This window comes from Molothrus aeneus, chromosome 8 (assembly GCF_037042795.1).
Source record: "Molothrus aeneus isolate 106 chromosome 8, BPBGC_Maene_1.0, whole genome shotgun sequence".
Taxonomy (NCBI): Eukaryota; Metazoa; Chordata; class Aves; order Passeriformes; family Icteridae; genus Molothrus; species Molothrus aeneus.
In genome coordinates, this window is record NC_089653.1 from 9,624,469 (window position 1) to 9,636,806 (window position 12,338).

The following is a 12,338-nucleotide window of genomic DNA, read 5'->3' on the forward strand; positions in this document are numbered from 1 at the left end:
GGTTCGCCTGCCCCGGCAGAGCCGGCGGCCCCACTGCAGTGCAGCAGCCTGCACACCTGCACACAGCCGATTCCAGCAGCGTGCCCTGCCCCACAGAGGCTGGAAACCTGGCAGCCTCAAGAGCGGGCCAAGGGGGTTTTAATGCAAGCAGCAGCTAGGAACACGTACAGACCAGATCAAGAGAGATGTTAGGGACTGATGCTGCTAGACTTCCTCTGCAGCATTCAAGCTCAAGTTTTTAGTGTCCAGGGGAACTATTGCTGACACTTTCAACAAAACATATTGTAAAGCCCAAATCTGCAACCACTACAGAACCAAAAGCCCAGACAATAGTGGTGTGGGAAAATAGGAGAGTTGGAAGTATAAAGAGTGTATTTTTCCTGTTGGGGTTTGATACACAGAAGTAATTCCCTCCTCCTCCCACAATCCACATAATCTCCTAGAGGAACAACAACAAAATAACTTGGTAGACTGCAAATTTTTATCTGGTTTACAAATTTGGAAAGATGAAAAACAGGGAGAGAAACCACCTCTATTTCACAGTCAAAAACAAAGCCACAGTAAGGACAGTGAAGTGGACTAACTTACAAGACAGCTGTTTTTAATTCATTCATCAAGAGATGTCACTTGCCAGAGTTAAAAGATACAGATTTTCAACAGTAAATTAAATTTAGCAATAGAGGTAATACACAGAGATTTTTCCTTCCACACCTAAAAAAAAGGGCAGAAATACTACAGGTGGTGGCAGATCACTAAATACTATTTGGTATAAAAAACATCCTAAAAATTATCAAATCCTAAAGCTCTGCCTACCTCTTTCAAAAGCCAGACTCTCTCTTGAAGTATATGCTAGCAAGTTAAATTGGGGATATCTCCCTACTGCTACTGAAGCTGCTGCTTCTCTCTTGATCTTTTGATCACTGCAAGTAATTTTACTTTATTTGAACTTCACTGTAGCACTACTTGCTATGAATTTTCACGTTCAAAAAAGTATTCTGGTGAAAGCCACAAGACAACTTCCAAAAAATTACAGTTATTACTTCCCTCAACCCATAGTGCTGGTAAAAGTCTGTGCATTCAATCCCATAGGAACTTCAGGTGACTGAAGCATTGTATTTCCTCCATGTGTAATAACAACTGCTCTTATGTATCAGCTGAACGCTGACTAAGGTGAAGTTCCTCTCCCTTTCCACAAGCATTTGGACCCTATTTAACATTACACTTCTTGGCATGTTCTTCACTGGGCAGACTTTAGCATCAACACAACATGAATAATAGCAAATACTTCACTAAAGCCAAAATACGAATTTTAATTTAGACCAGCTCTTACTGACAAAACTTATTAAAAGAGAAAATAGGCATCCAAAAATCACCGACAATATAAAAAAGAGACTCCTCTCAACTGCTGACTTGGCATTTTATGATGGGTGACATTTACTAGACTGAAGCTGTTCGGACCAGCACTCCATCCATCCTCCTTGCTTTCACAGAGAAACACCATGCCTCTTCAAGTCTTTCATTGCATATAATTCACCCTGAAGCATTCCTCTTCCCCCTTGTCAGCCACATACAGTAAGCTTTTCAGCACTTCCCAGTTAGTTATCTAGTATTTCTTCATCACAAGTCTTGAAAAACAAAGGTAACAAGAAGTACTGCAGGAGGAGGGCAAGGCTCTGTTACCATTGCAGATTCAAGGAAAGCACTAGAGCAGGCAAAACTGTGAAGCAGCAACGGGCTATACCTTGCAGCAGCAGCAAGACGCTGACTCTTGAAGTAGCAGTTACTGCATCAGGTGTCCATACTGGTTCAAATTCTGCTAGAGATAGTATAAAATGTTAAATGTACCTATGCTTAAATTGGACAGGGGCTGGCTGTCCCCATAATAAGGGAATATTCTGGCTCTCTGAGCATGCCTAGAAGAAAACCAGCAGTGTGGGAGGAAGGTCAGGAGGGTGAGTTACCCTGCACAATGGACAGCGTGCAGCTGGGTGCACAGGAGAGCCAAGGACAGAGGTACTGATGGGCAGAGACATGGACAGCCCAAGGAGAAGCGCCAGCTTGGGAAAGGACACATCAGGCAACACATATCCAAGATGCTGCAGAATTAACACCATAATTCTGCTCCTTAGGGAGACAGCTTTCTAAAACGCCTTTTCCCAAGACTTTCCTTTTCAGGTTGCTGAATTGAATCTCCCTAATCACTGATTTACAGCTGCAATGTCTAAATAGCACACATTTCTCCTTCGATGTTTTAAAGACCTATTCCAAGGTGAATTCACTAACTTCCTATCAAAATACTCAAGTCTTTTACAATAAGTACTTTTTGTTCTTACCCCTTGAGCTCTCAACAAACACAGCTGAAATAACTGAGGAACCCACATATTCAGCTAAAGTCACCATCCACTTTTCACAGATTCCTCAGTTCTCAGTTAAAACTTCAACATAACCTGACCAGTACCTTGTTTCTGATACTCCTCTGTAGTAGCAGAAACACATTTTCTTTCTTAGTTCTCCTCACATTTTCCCTACCTAACCAGTACATTTTAAAGTACATCATTGCCAGCTGCCTCGAGTTGAGTAGCCAAGGACCAGGCTAGCAGCTCAACGTATTTTATTTATAGGAGGGTATGAAATCTAAATAGTAAGTATAGATCAAAACATAGCCTATATTCACCCATACTTACTTTTCCTACTTGTTGGGTCATTAAACTGTCATCACCTTACTACAAAAAACAATTAGAATCTATGCCTTTCTCCCTCTGTAACTCATTAAATGACCAAACACTTAAAAACTGACTCAATCAGTTTTTCTGAGAGTTTTGGCCTTCAGCTAATATATTCTTGAATTTTCAACTACGTTCAGCATGCATTTTTTTCCCATTTTTCTTATCTCCAGAGCTAACTTCAGTACCCTGTCCCTTGTATGATAAAGGTTTAACCTTCATGATCAGTTTATCAAACTGCCCTTCCCTTCTCCAAGAGCCTGGTGTCCACTAATGTCTGAGAAATGGCTCTCCTGAGCTTTAGTCCTCACCACAGGATGGACAGGGAAGTCTGGGCAGCACACAAGGCATTAATGGCTGTCAGCAAAGCAAAGCCACTCTTCAGACCTCTCCCATATTAAGTTGAACTAATTTTGAACTCAAGAGATTGAATATCCCACCTACATCAGCAGGCACTGTCACGTGACCATTGAGGGGACACTGATTCTCAGAAGATCTGCAGCCACTTCATTAAAAATCCAGGGCTCCACTGCTTGGCCCCCTAAACCACCTCACTCAGGCTAAATACTAAACACCTTAGCAGATATGCTTGCTTCCAGAAGTAAAAAAAAAAGAAAAAGAAAAAACCACCACCACCAACAACAAAAAAAAAAAAAAAAAAAGAAAAAAAAAGAAAAAAAAGAAAAAAAAAGAAAAAAAAAGAAAAAAAAACTAAAGAAAAAATCACTGCTTCACATTTCACAGCACACTACCACTGACATTACTTCTTCATACAAACCACACAAACTACAGTAAATGGAATTTTTTCACTATTCTTCAAGCTGTCTTCTGCTCTTATCATCACATTTCATATTCTGGCAAAAAGGAGAATACATATTCTATTTTTCTTTTTTGTAAGGATTAGTAAAACATTATTCATTTCTAAATAATTTCTCAAGATCATTTGCTTTCTCCTCATGCTTTTCCCTTTCATTTCTCAGTCAACCCCCCCACTAAGCCCTCTACTCAACTAGCAAGATAGTCAAGGGCTTCATACATTAACTTTGTGAAATCTGAAAGGCCTCTAAAGACTTACAACTCTTCTTGCTCACTTTTTCTAGAAAGAGTTGCCTCTGGCATCTCAACTTGTTGCACTCCCTGTTTTCAGCACCTTTCATTGCAGGTCAATTTCTCTCGTTCTCCCCCTCACCCCTCCACCCCAGCCACGCAATCCCTGTAGTGATTCCCTACACACCAGAGGATGCACATTCCCCTCATTCTGTATGGCCTACTGCCCTTTATGCGTACCTATGTCCCTGGAAAGCAAAAGACTCACAGCTTGGAAGAGTTAGATTTTTCTTCTTTACATAACACTACAGTTTAGCTTCAGGTTTTGTAATTCTCCAGGAGTAATGAGAGCACAAGCCCCTTGTTCTAATATGCTGAGAAGTCAAATTGGCAAGATTTCTCCATCCTATTTCTGCCTTTGAATGCAGACCTCTTAGCTTCCAAACACACCACCTTTAACTACAGCATGAAAGGAGCAAGGCATATAGCATCTATCTTTCAAAAAAATAATCACATCTGTTCTGGTAAGACAGACCTCCTAGGTAAAAAAGACATTCAGCAAAATAAGTCTGCAACACTTCTCTTTATTATGAGTGATTGGTACAGACACACACATAGATGAATCTACCTCTAGCTCAGGTTGAAGAAGAAAGATCTCAAGAAGAAAAAAGACAACATCACTTTACAGAGTATCCATTTCCAGACACAGGAATTTTTCTATCATCCCACACTACCTTCTTTCAGGCTCCTCTTTGCCACACAACTCAATTATTTTGAAATGCCTAAAAATAATGACTGAAACAAGCAACTCCAGATCCCTTAAATTTATTACAGCCTCAACTCCAGTGAAGTATTTTCCTACTAATACAGGGAAGAAAGGTAGATAGAGACACTAACCTCTGGCTGACAGTTTTTTGGTGTTGATGATTTTTGCAGCATATTCCTGGGAAGAATTTTTCTTTACACATCTGCGGACCACAGAGAAGGCTCCCCTGGAAGAAAAATAAAGAGGGTAGGTGCTATGAAACTGAAAATGAAACTATAATAGCAACAATTCCTGTTCCCAGAGTGGACCAGATTAAGGAGAGGGCAGAAGACATACTGAGGAGGGACACAACACCTGAGAATCTGATGAACAATGTATGCTGTCTGATCAGCATAAAACTTAAGTCTATATGGTACTCAAGCCTCCTGAAGACTCCTCAAGCTCCCTCACAGACAGTGCAGTAGGAAGAGCACATTGTGTGGGGAGAGAGAGACCATATGGGCACAGAAACAGGACATGAAGGGATTGATAAACAAGAGACAAACAGCCCCAAACAGTGCTGCAAACACTAGCTGGGGTAAGGCCATCTCCCAGAGACAGCATCCCCGGCAATCACAGCACAAAGGACTCGTGTCTCCCATGCTCAAGTGCAAGCTCAGTCACAAAATCATTACAACACTTTGCAGAAGTTACTAGCTCTCTTATATCCCTCAACCCACTTGCAAAATGGGGATACACATGTAACTATTAATGAAGTGAGGAGAAAACTACAAGGCTTTCTACATTTCCTCAAGCTGGAAATATTGATATTATTATAACTATTCCAAAGATAATTACTCTTGGAGAAGAGGTCTGAGAGAGAGGGAAGAAGGATTTCTGTGAGGAAAAAGAGTGAATACAAGAGACCAAGGTGAAAAGACAGAGACTGAAAATCTACAGGACTACACAATTAGCACTTGGAAACAGCCCCTTATTTTTTAAAAACAAAAAACACCATGGCAGGTAAAGAACAACTACTAGCTTTACACGAAAGATCTGAAATGAGGAAAGGACAAATATGAGAAAACTAGCAGAAAATTCCAAGTCCTTCAGATTAGGAATGCAAACCCACGTCTAGGGACAAATGTCCATGTTTCAACTATGAGAGAGGGGAACAGAAGCTGCACAAGGGCCCCACAGACAGTCAGTCCTACAGGGAGCCTAAAATAGCTTGAATCCTTCCAATACTGCAGAGTCCTGCCTTTTTATCCCCTTCCTCAACCTCTAGATACAAACCAATGAGCATCAAGGTGAGCACCAGCACTGGGGCCCGGGCTTGGTGACACACAGCTGCAGCAGCCTGGGGAGGGACAGGGACACCGGGCTGGAGAGAAGAGATGCAGCAGAGCCCAGCAGTTGGTGCAGGAAGGGAGGGAGCGAGCAGTAGCACCCACGAAAGCAGTCTCCCCATAATCCTACTCTAGCCCTTTCTGCACTGCCTTCCTGCCCAACTGCGCTCCCCTGCAAAGCCCTGTCCTAGGGTGCAGCAGCAAGTCTGCCAATGCGGAGACAAGTGCGGAGAGAGGGAGGGAAGAAGCGAGGAAGCGGGGAGGGAAGAGAAGCGCGGTGCAGCAGCACCTGGTCCTTTCACAGGGACAAGGAAGTGGGGACTGAAGCATCGCGGAGTGGCTGTAACAGTGCCGCGTCCCAGCGCAGAAACAGTTGCAGGGAACGGCAACGTGCAGCTGGGAGACGGTGCGGGAAGGAGAACGGGGCAGTAGGGTCCTGAGGAAGGAAAGGAGGGAAGAGAGAAAATCTCGGGGTGCAACAGGAGCGCGCAGCCCGAGACAGGCTTCAGGGACACCCGCTGCGGCGGGGCGACCCAGCAGGGCAGGAACACCTTCCCCTCCGGCGGCTATGCCGCTGGGGTGGACGGGGGGCTGGAGAACGGGATTACAGCGCGACAGCTAATCCTTCTCCGGCTCCCGGGAGAGCCGGGTCGCCGGCACAGTGCTCCCAGCAGCGTCGGTGGGTCCCGGGGCCGGGGCGGGCGGCGGGGCGCGGCGCGGGGCGCACAGCAGGCTCCGTACTTGCCAAGCTCCTCGTAGAGCTGGTACTCGTCGGTGAAGCGGGTGCACGTTGCCGTGGTGGCCATGTTCGGGCTGCGGGAGGCTCAGCGTCGCTGGGGCATGGGGCAGGGCGGCGGGGACGGGCCGGGCGGCGCGCTGCTCGGCGGCCTTCCTCCTGGCTCGGCGGGGCGGCGCGGGCTCCCCCGGCGCCCGGCTCGGCGCTCCCCGCTCCGCCGTGCACAGTCACCGCTCGCCGGGGAGGGGAAGGAGGCTGAGCCTGGCCAGCACCGCGAGAACTGGCTCGGAGACACCCCGCGCCGGCCCCCTCCCTCCGCCGGCCCCGGCCCGCCGCGGGGTGTGGCCGCCGGGGGCGCTCCCGGGGCGCCCGCAGCGCCGTCGCCCGCCGGGGGCTGCAGCCGGGGCGCGGCCGCTCCCCCCGCCCGCGGGCGCGGAGCGGGCACTGCAGTGAGCGCCCCCGCCCCGCGCCAAGGGCGGGCGGACTGCGGCGGGCGCGCCCCCTCCCCACACGCTCCGCAGGCGGCCGAGAGCAGACCCCGGCCGGGGGCACCGCGGGTATTTCTCTTAATTCCCCGCGCGAGGGGCGCCGGGCCAGCTGCGGCCAGATAAGCTTCCTGCGTGCGGCGGGAGGGGAGAGAAGAGGGAGCCGCCGCCGCCGCCGCCCTCTCCCGGGCGCACGTCAGCGGGGCTAACACCGGGCCACCCGGCCCCTGCGTGTCGCGGCCCGCCGGCAGCAGCCACTCGGCTCGCTCCGGCCGCTCCGTGCGCGGGGAGGGAGAAGCGGCAGCTCCCGCCGCCGCCGCCCGTCCCGACCGCAGTCAGAGCCCGGCGCACGGTGCAGGGAACCCGGCGCGCTGCGCTGCCGCCCGCGACCCGGGGAAGCGGGGCCTGAAGCCTTTCTGCGGATCCACCTCAAAGTTGGGCCCTGTGCTCCCGAGCGCTGTCAGGCTGCCCGACCTTGGGGACGCGTGTGGAAGTCCCCGGGGAAATGAACCATCTGGTGCAGAGGTAAAGCGGTAACACGCGAAATGGCTTGAAACTGTTAAGAGAGTGCGAACCGGCATTCGCACACACGCGTGGTTTATGGTGATGGGACTTGGACGCAGAAGACAAACAGAAATCATCCGTCTCCCAACTACAAAAGAAAACAAACCAGCCTCTGTGCTGTCTCCACTAGCACAGCATCTGAGCCTGCTGCTGCAGTGCCTTCATAAGCAAGTTTGTTTTCTCTTTTTACTTAAGTGAGCCTGTCTCTGTCTGAACAATTGCCAAATCTGCTTAATATGCAGATTTATATAGGGCAGTCACTGATCCAGCCAGAGAGGGAAGGGCTGCACTGGCCTCTCCTGCGTGATTGGGAGCGCAAGCTGTGTTAAGAACATTCAGAGAGACAGATGAGTGTACCATAAGCCAGGAGGATCACATTAAACTGATCTGAAAATTAAGAGTACTGTATAAGTACCATATATTTCTGCGCCATGTCTGGACTATGAAATCATCATGTCATCATGTTATTCAGTCATATGAAAAGCAGTGACAGCAGCCACCTGCATAAACCCCCCTGCTCCCTGTCTCCAAGTTAAATGCAGCCAGCCCAGTGCTGCAAAGACTACACCGAAGTGATGCAGTGGGCAAAAATTCCCTCCTCCTATGCAGAAAGTAGATAGCAAAAGTAGGACAACATAACAGTAGCATTACAACAAAGCAATACCTCTAGAAGGTGATTATGAAACAACAGCATTCTGCGTCTTACACCATGCCAGCATTTAAACCTGGAAACCTGCTGACACAGCTGTATAATTCAGGGAACCAACAAATGATCTATCCAACAGGTATCAGTTGATCAGGCTCCTGCCAAGATAAAACTGTTCCAACAACCTCATTTGGTGGTCCACCAGTTTCTTTAACAGAACAGTTGCAGCCAAGGAGGAAAGCAGTTTGACAACCCATGGTCCTTACCAGGGGAATTGGCTGATAACATGAAATTCAAGTGGGAGATTATATATACAGAGGTGGGCAATGTTGCTGATACACAACCAGCACTGCATTTCCACCACCCAAAATGACATTAGATGTCCTTTGTGCAGGAAAAGTGAGCTGTTAAGTTTGTGCTGTGGTTGAGCTAGGCGAGGTCATCAGGAAACATGCGACCCATTCCCCAGTGTTAAGATGCACAGAGCAACTGGAAAAGGGCTCTGTTCCAACAATACAAAACTGAGAGGGGAGGATTAGGACTAAATTTTAGCATGCTGTAGTGAATAAGCAACCAGAGGGAGTGAATCTTACTTTTATGCAGAGGAAAGCAGCTGAGCCATGACCAAAAAGTACAGCAACAGGAGAGGTTTATCTAAAGCTATGTATTAAACTGACAGCTATTCTGCAGTTTTAACTGGACTCACGGCGTGTTCTATGCTCTACACAAAGCACCCCATGATATTTAAGAAGCTCTGATAGCAGTGGTCTTATAAAAATACGCGAGGAACGTAAAAAGAGGGAGACAGAAGAGGACATTTCTCATCTTCAAGTGCTACAAGGAAAAGTGAGGTCTGGAAATCGGAAAGGGAGCAGAGGAGCAAGTGCGTAAAGAAAAGCTAACCATGTGTTCTGCATAGCAAGTGCTACAGAAACAGATTGCTTACTGAGAAATTTGTGTTAAGTGAGAAGTGGGATATAAATTGAGTGACAGACTTGATTAAACCAAGTACTGAGTGGGAGACTAAATTATGGGAGTAGAGTTTTTAAAAGGAATGTAGACAAAATGAAGCAGGAGGAGGGGTGGCAATATGGATAAGAGAGTATTGTGTCAACAGAAAGAAATATTGATGTTCTGGCTGACATTCCAGTCTACTTGTACTGAGAGCAAAACTGCAAACAGAGGTGAATCTGGATGGTGCCTGGTCAGAATAATGTTGCAGGGACCAGAAAATATCTGAACAGTAAGAAATGGTTTTGAGAGCCTGTGCACTAGTAATGGGAAATTGAGCTAATGAACAGTGAGCTCCTTGACCTGAGTAATATGCAGGATTGAAATCAAAGTAAAGCTTTGCTTTAGTACTAGCCAGCTGCAGATTTCACATTAGCAGAGTGGCAGTTTTGGTCTTTATCTTTGAAGCAGCACAGTTTGGCTTATATAGTACTCTAAACTGTCAGGAATCTGTGAGCTAATAATCTGATTTTAATAACTGGAGCTGAGTAAGAGGCACTAAAGAAAGTAAGTAAAATGCAAAGGATTTAATGCAAAGCCCATGGGCGTAAATGGACATTTCCTCTGATGTTAATGGACTTCGGATCAGGCCCCATCTGTCCATGGAGCCTAAGGTCAGCTTTGGTATGTTGAAGAATGTCTGTGGGAAGGCAATTACACAAAAACGTTGGTCTTTAGGGAAGCAGAGTGAAGGACTAAAAAAATATTTCACAGAAACTAACTAGAATTCAGACCACTGTGGAAAATGGGAAGGATGCTGGAGAAGATGCATGATAGCATCTTTCCAGCAAGGTTGAACAAGCCCATGGGCAGCATGTATCCATGTGCTGAGTGCAGCAGTGCTGGCTAGTACCAGATAGGAAGAAAGAGTGTTACCAAAAGTAAAGGACTTGGGAAGGGTAAGAATGGGTGGAGTTAGAAATCAGTTGAGGAGGTTGAAAGCAAGTACCAAAAAAGAAACATGCAGTAAACAAAATGAGTAGGCATATTTTTAAACAGATATTTTCTGGATTTCTGCTGTTAACTTGGGGTCGCACAAAGAATCAGCCAATTTTTCTTTCTATGTCTCTGCTCTCCAGCGTGTCTCTTGCAGGTAGGTCTTATTTCTCACAGAGATATTACAGGGCATAAAATTCAACCTGCCCTGCTATTGTGTGGGGCTTCCTGACACTACTTCATTATAATAACAAATGAAAATGCAAAAGAAAACATCCAAACATCTAAAATTGTGTGAAATATTCCATAATCTTAAAATGAGAGATTTTTTGGCAGGTGAGGAAAAGTTTTGAAATCCTTAACTATTCTTGCTTCTGAATCTAAAAAAAAAAAAAAAAAAAAAAAGCAGAGTTACCTAAATGACTAAATGAAGCATTACTGTTCATGGACTCACATGCTCACAGAAGAAAGCCCCCTTATTTTCAAAGGTGATCATTCATGTTGGCTATTAAAAAATCTTTTTCTTTTCTTTTATTTACGCCATTGTTGAGTATCTACCAAGAAAATCAATTTTCTTTAATATGTCTGCTTGTTTTCTTCCTTCTCCCAAACTGACATTCTTTTGCTACCTCTGAGGATTTATAAGTGAGGCTGATAAAAATAAAAAGTAGCATGCATAGAAAGAAGATTGGAAAGAGAGGAACTTTTTAGTGAATGAATATAAAATTTATATTTGAAATAAACGATAGAGTTCTGGAGAGAAGCAAATATTAAATTACCCTATTAGTAGGGACTATTCAGCCATCCATCTAGTTTAGTGTCTTGTCTTCAGTAGTGACCTATTCCAGATGATAAATGTGAGAGAGGGGGAAGAGAAGGGTATGAAAGGAAGACAGAGAAGAAAAAGGGAAAGGAATCAAAGCAGGCCAATAAAGAAATCCATGTAACTATGACCCATGTGCATATTGCATGCTTCTTGATTAGAGGCTGGCTTTCCTCCTGACCCCAAGCTGATGATCAAAATATGCCCTGAAGCACCAGGATTGGTAGTCCCTGTAATTTTGATCCTAGCTTGTGTCAGTGCACATGCTATTCTGTTTCATGTCAACGCCTAATCCTTTTTGATAGTTACTAAGCTATTTAAGTCAATAATATCCCACGGCTCTGAGTGTCGCATGTTAATTATATGGCTCATAAAACATATAACCTGATCTCATTGCAAATTTGTTCTATTTTAATGTCTCTGAGTGCTTTCTACTGTTATGAGACAGGGTCAGTATAGGTAGTGTGACCAAGTGGCCAGCCCTGTTCTGTACATCTCTACTCTTCAGTGCTGTGGGTCACTGCCCCAGGAACTCAGACCAAGGAGGGGGCAGCTGTGTCTGGCAGGGTCTCAGAGCCTGGGTGCTTCTGGACAGGCTCTGTGTACCTGCTGGCAGCCTGCCTGCTTCCCCAGCCCCCCTAGTGAGCCATGGGGGCACATGCCTTTCCCTGGGATTTTTCCAAGTCACCTAGACACCAGGTATTTTCCTCTCAGCTTGAAGAGTTTGCAGCTTTGGATTTCAGAAGCATGGGCTAGGTCCCCAGCTAGGAAGTGGAAGCATTTAGTCCACATTTTGCATATTTAACTGGCAAAAGCTCACTCCACACTGTCTTTTCTCTAGAGCCCTATCCTACCTTAATAAGGGATCAATATCAGGTTTATTGACTGATTTCACAAGCTATTATGGATTCCTGCACAACTACATATAATATAGGCAAAGCCTAGTGGAAGACAACACGTGGATAGTCTGGAAGAGCTGAGTACTTCACCCACAAAGCAATACAGAATGGGCTACAACAGCCTGATTTTACGTTTCTCATCTCATGAAAATCCAAGTCCCTTCAATAATAGCATGAGCTCTGGGTTAGAAACTGAGTGAGCTCCAGAAGACTCACCTTTACGGATTCTTCTTGGGAACTTTCTTTGCTAGAGAGACATCACTAAACAATTTTTGAATGCTGAGCTACACTGTCTGCTGGCTGCTCTCTTAACTGATGAGTTTTACAACATATTATGCTTTTATCACATCTAAATTATCCTTTGAAACTTATCC

The 12,338-nt window shown here is 45.7% G+C and overlaps 1 protein-coding gene across 14 annotated transcripts in view; it reads right to left on the reverse strand.

Moving 5' to 3' along the window:
* CAMK2G (calcium/calmodulin dependent protein kinase II gamma) overlaps nucleotides 1-6,805 on the reverse strand; it is a 114,016-nt gene extending 107,211 nt beyond the window's left edge. For 7 of the 14 annotated variants that reach the window (XM_066555134.1, XM_066555142.1, XM_066555137.1 and 4 more), the window contains exons 1-2: nucleotides 6,606-6,804; nucleotides 4,668-4,762 (exon numbers count right to left, since the gene is read on the reverse strand). In XM_066555134.1, the coding sequence (XP_066411231.1) occupies nucleotides 4,668-4,762; nucleotides 6,606-6,670 (160 nt within the window). In that variant the 5' untranslated portion in view covers nucleotides 6,671-6,804. Of the gene's footprint in view, nucleotides 1-4,667; nucleotides 4,763-6,605 lie in introns of all 14 variants that reach the window. The other 7 variants (XM_066555144.1, XM_066555140.1, XM_066555145.1 and 4 more) reach the window with 2 other exon arrangements.
* Nucleotides 6,806-12,338: the final 5,533 nt, after the last annotated feature.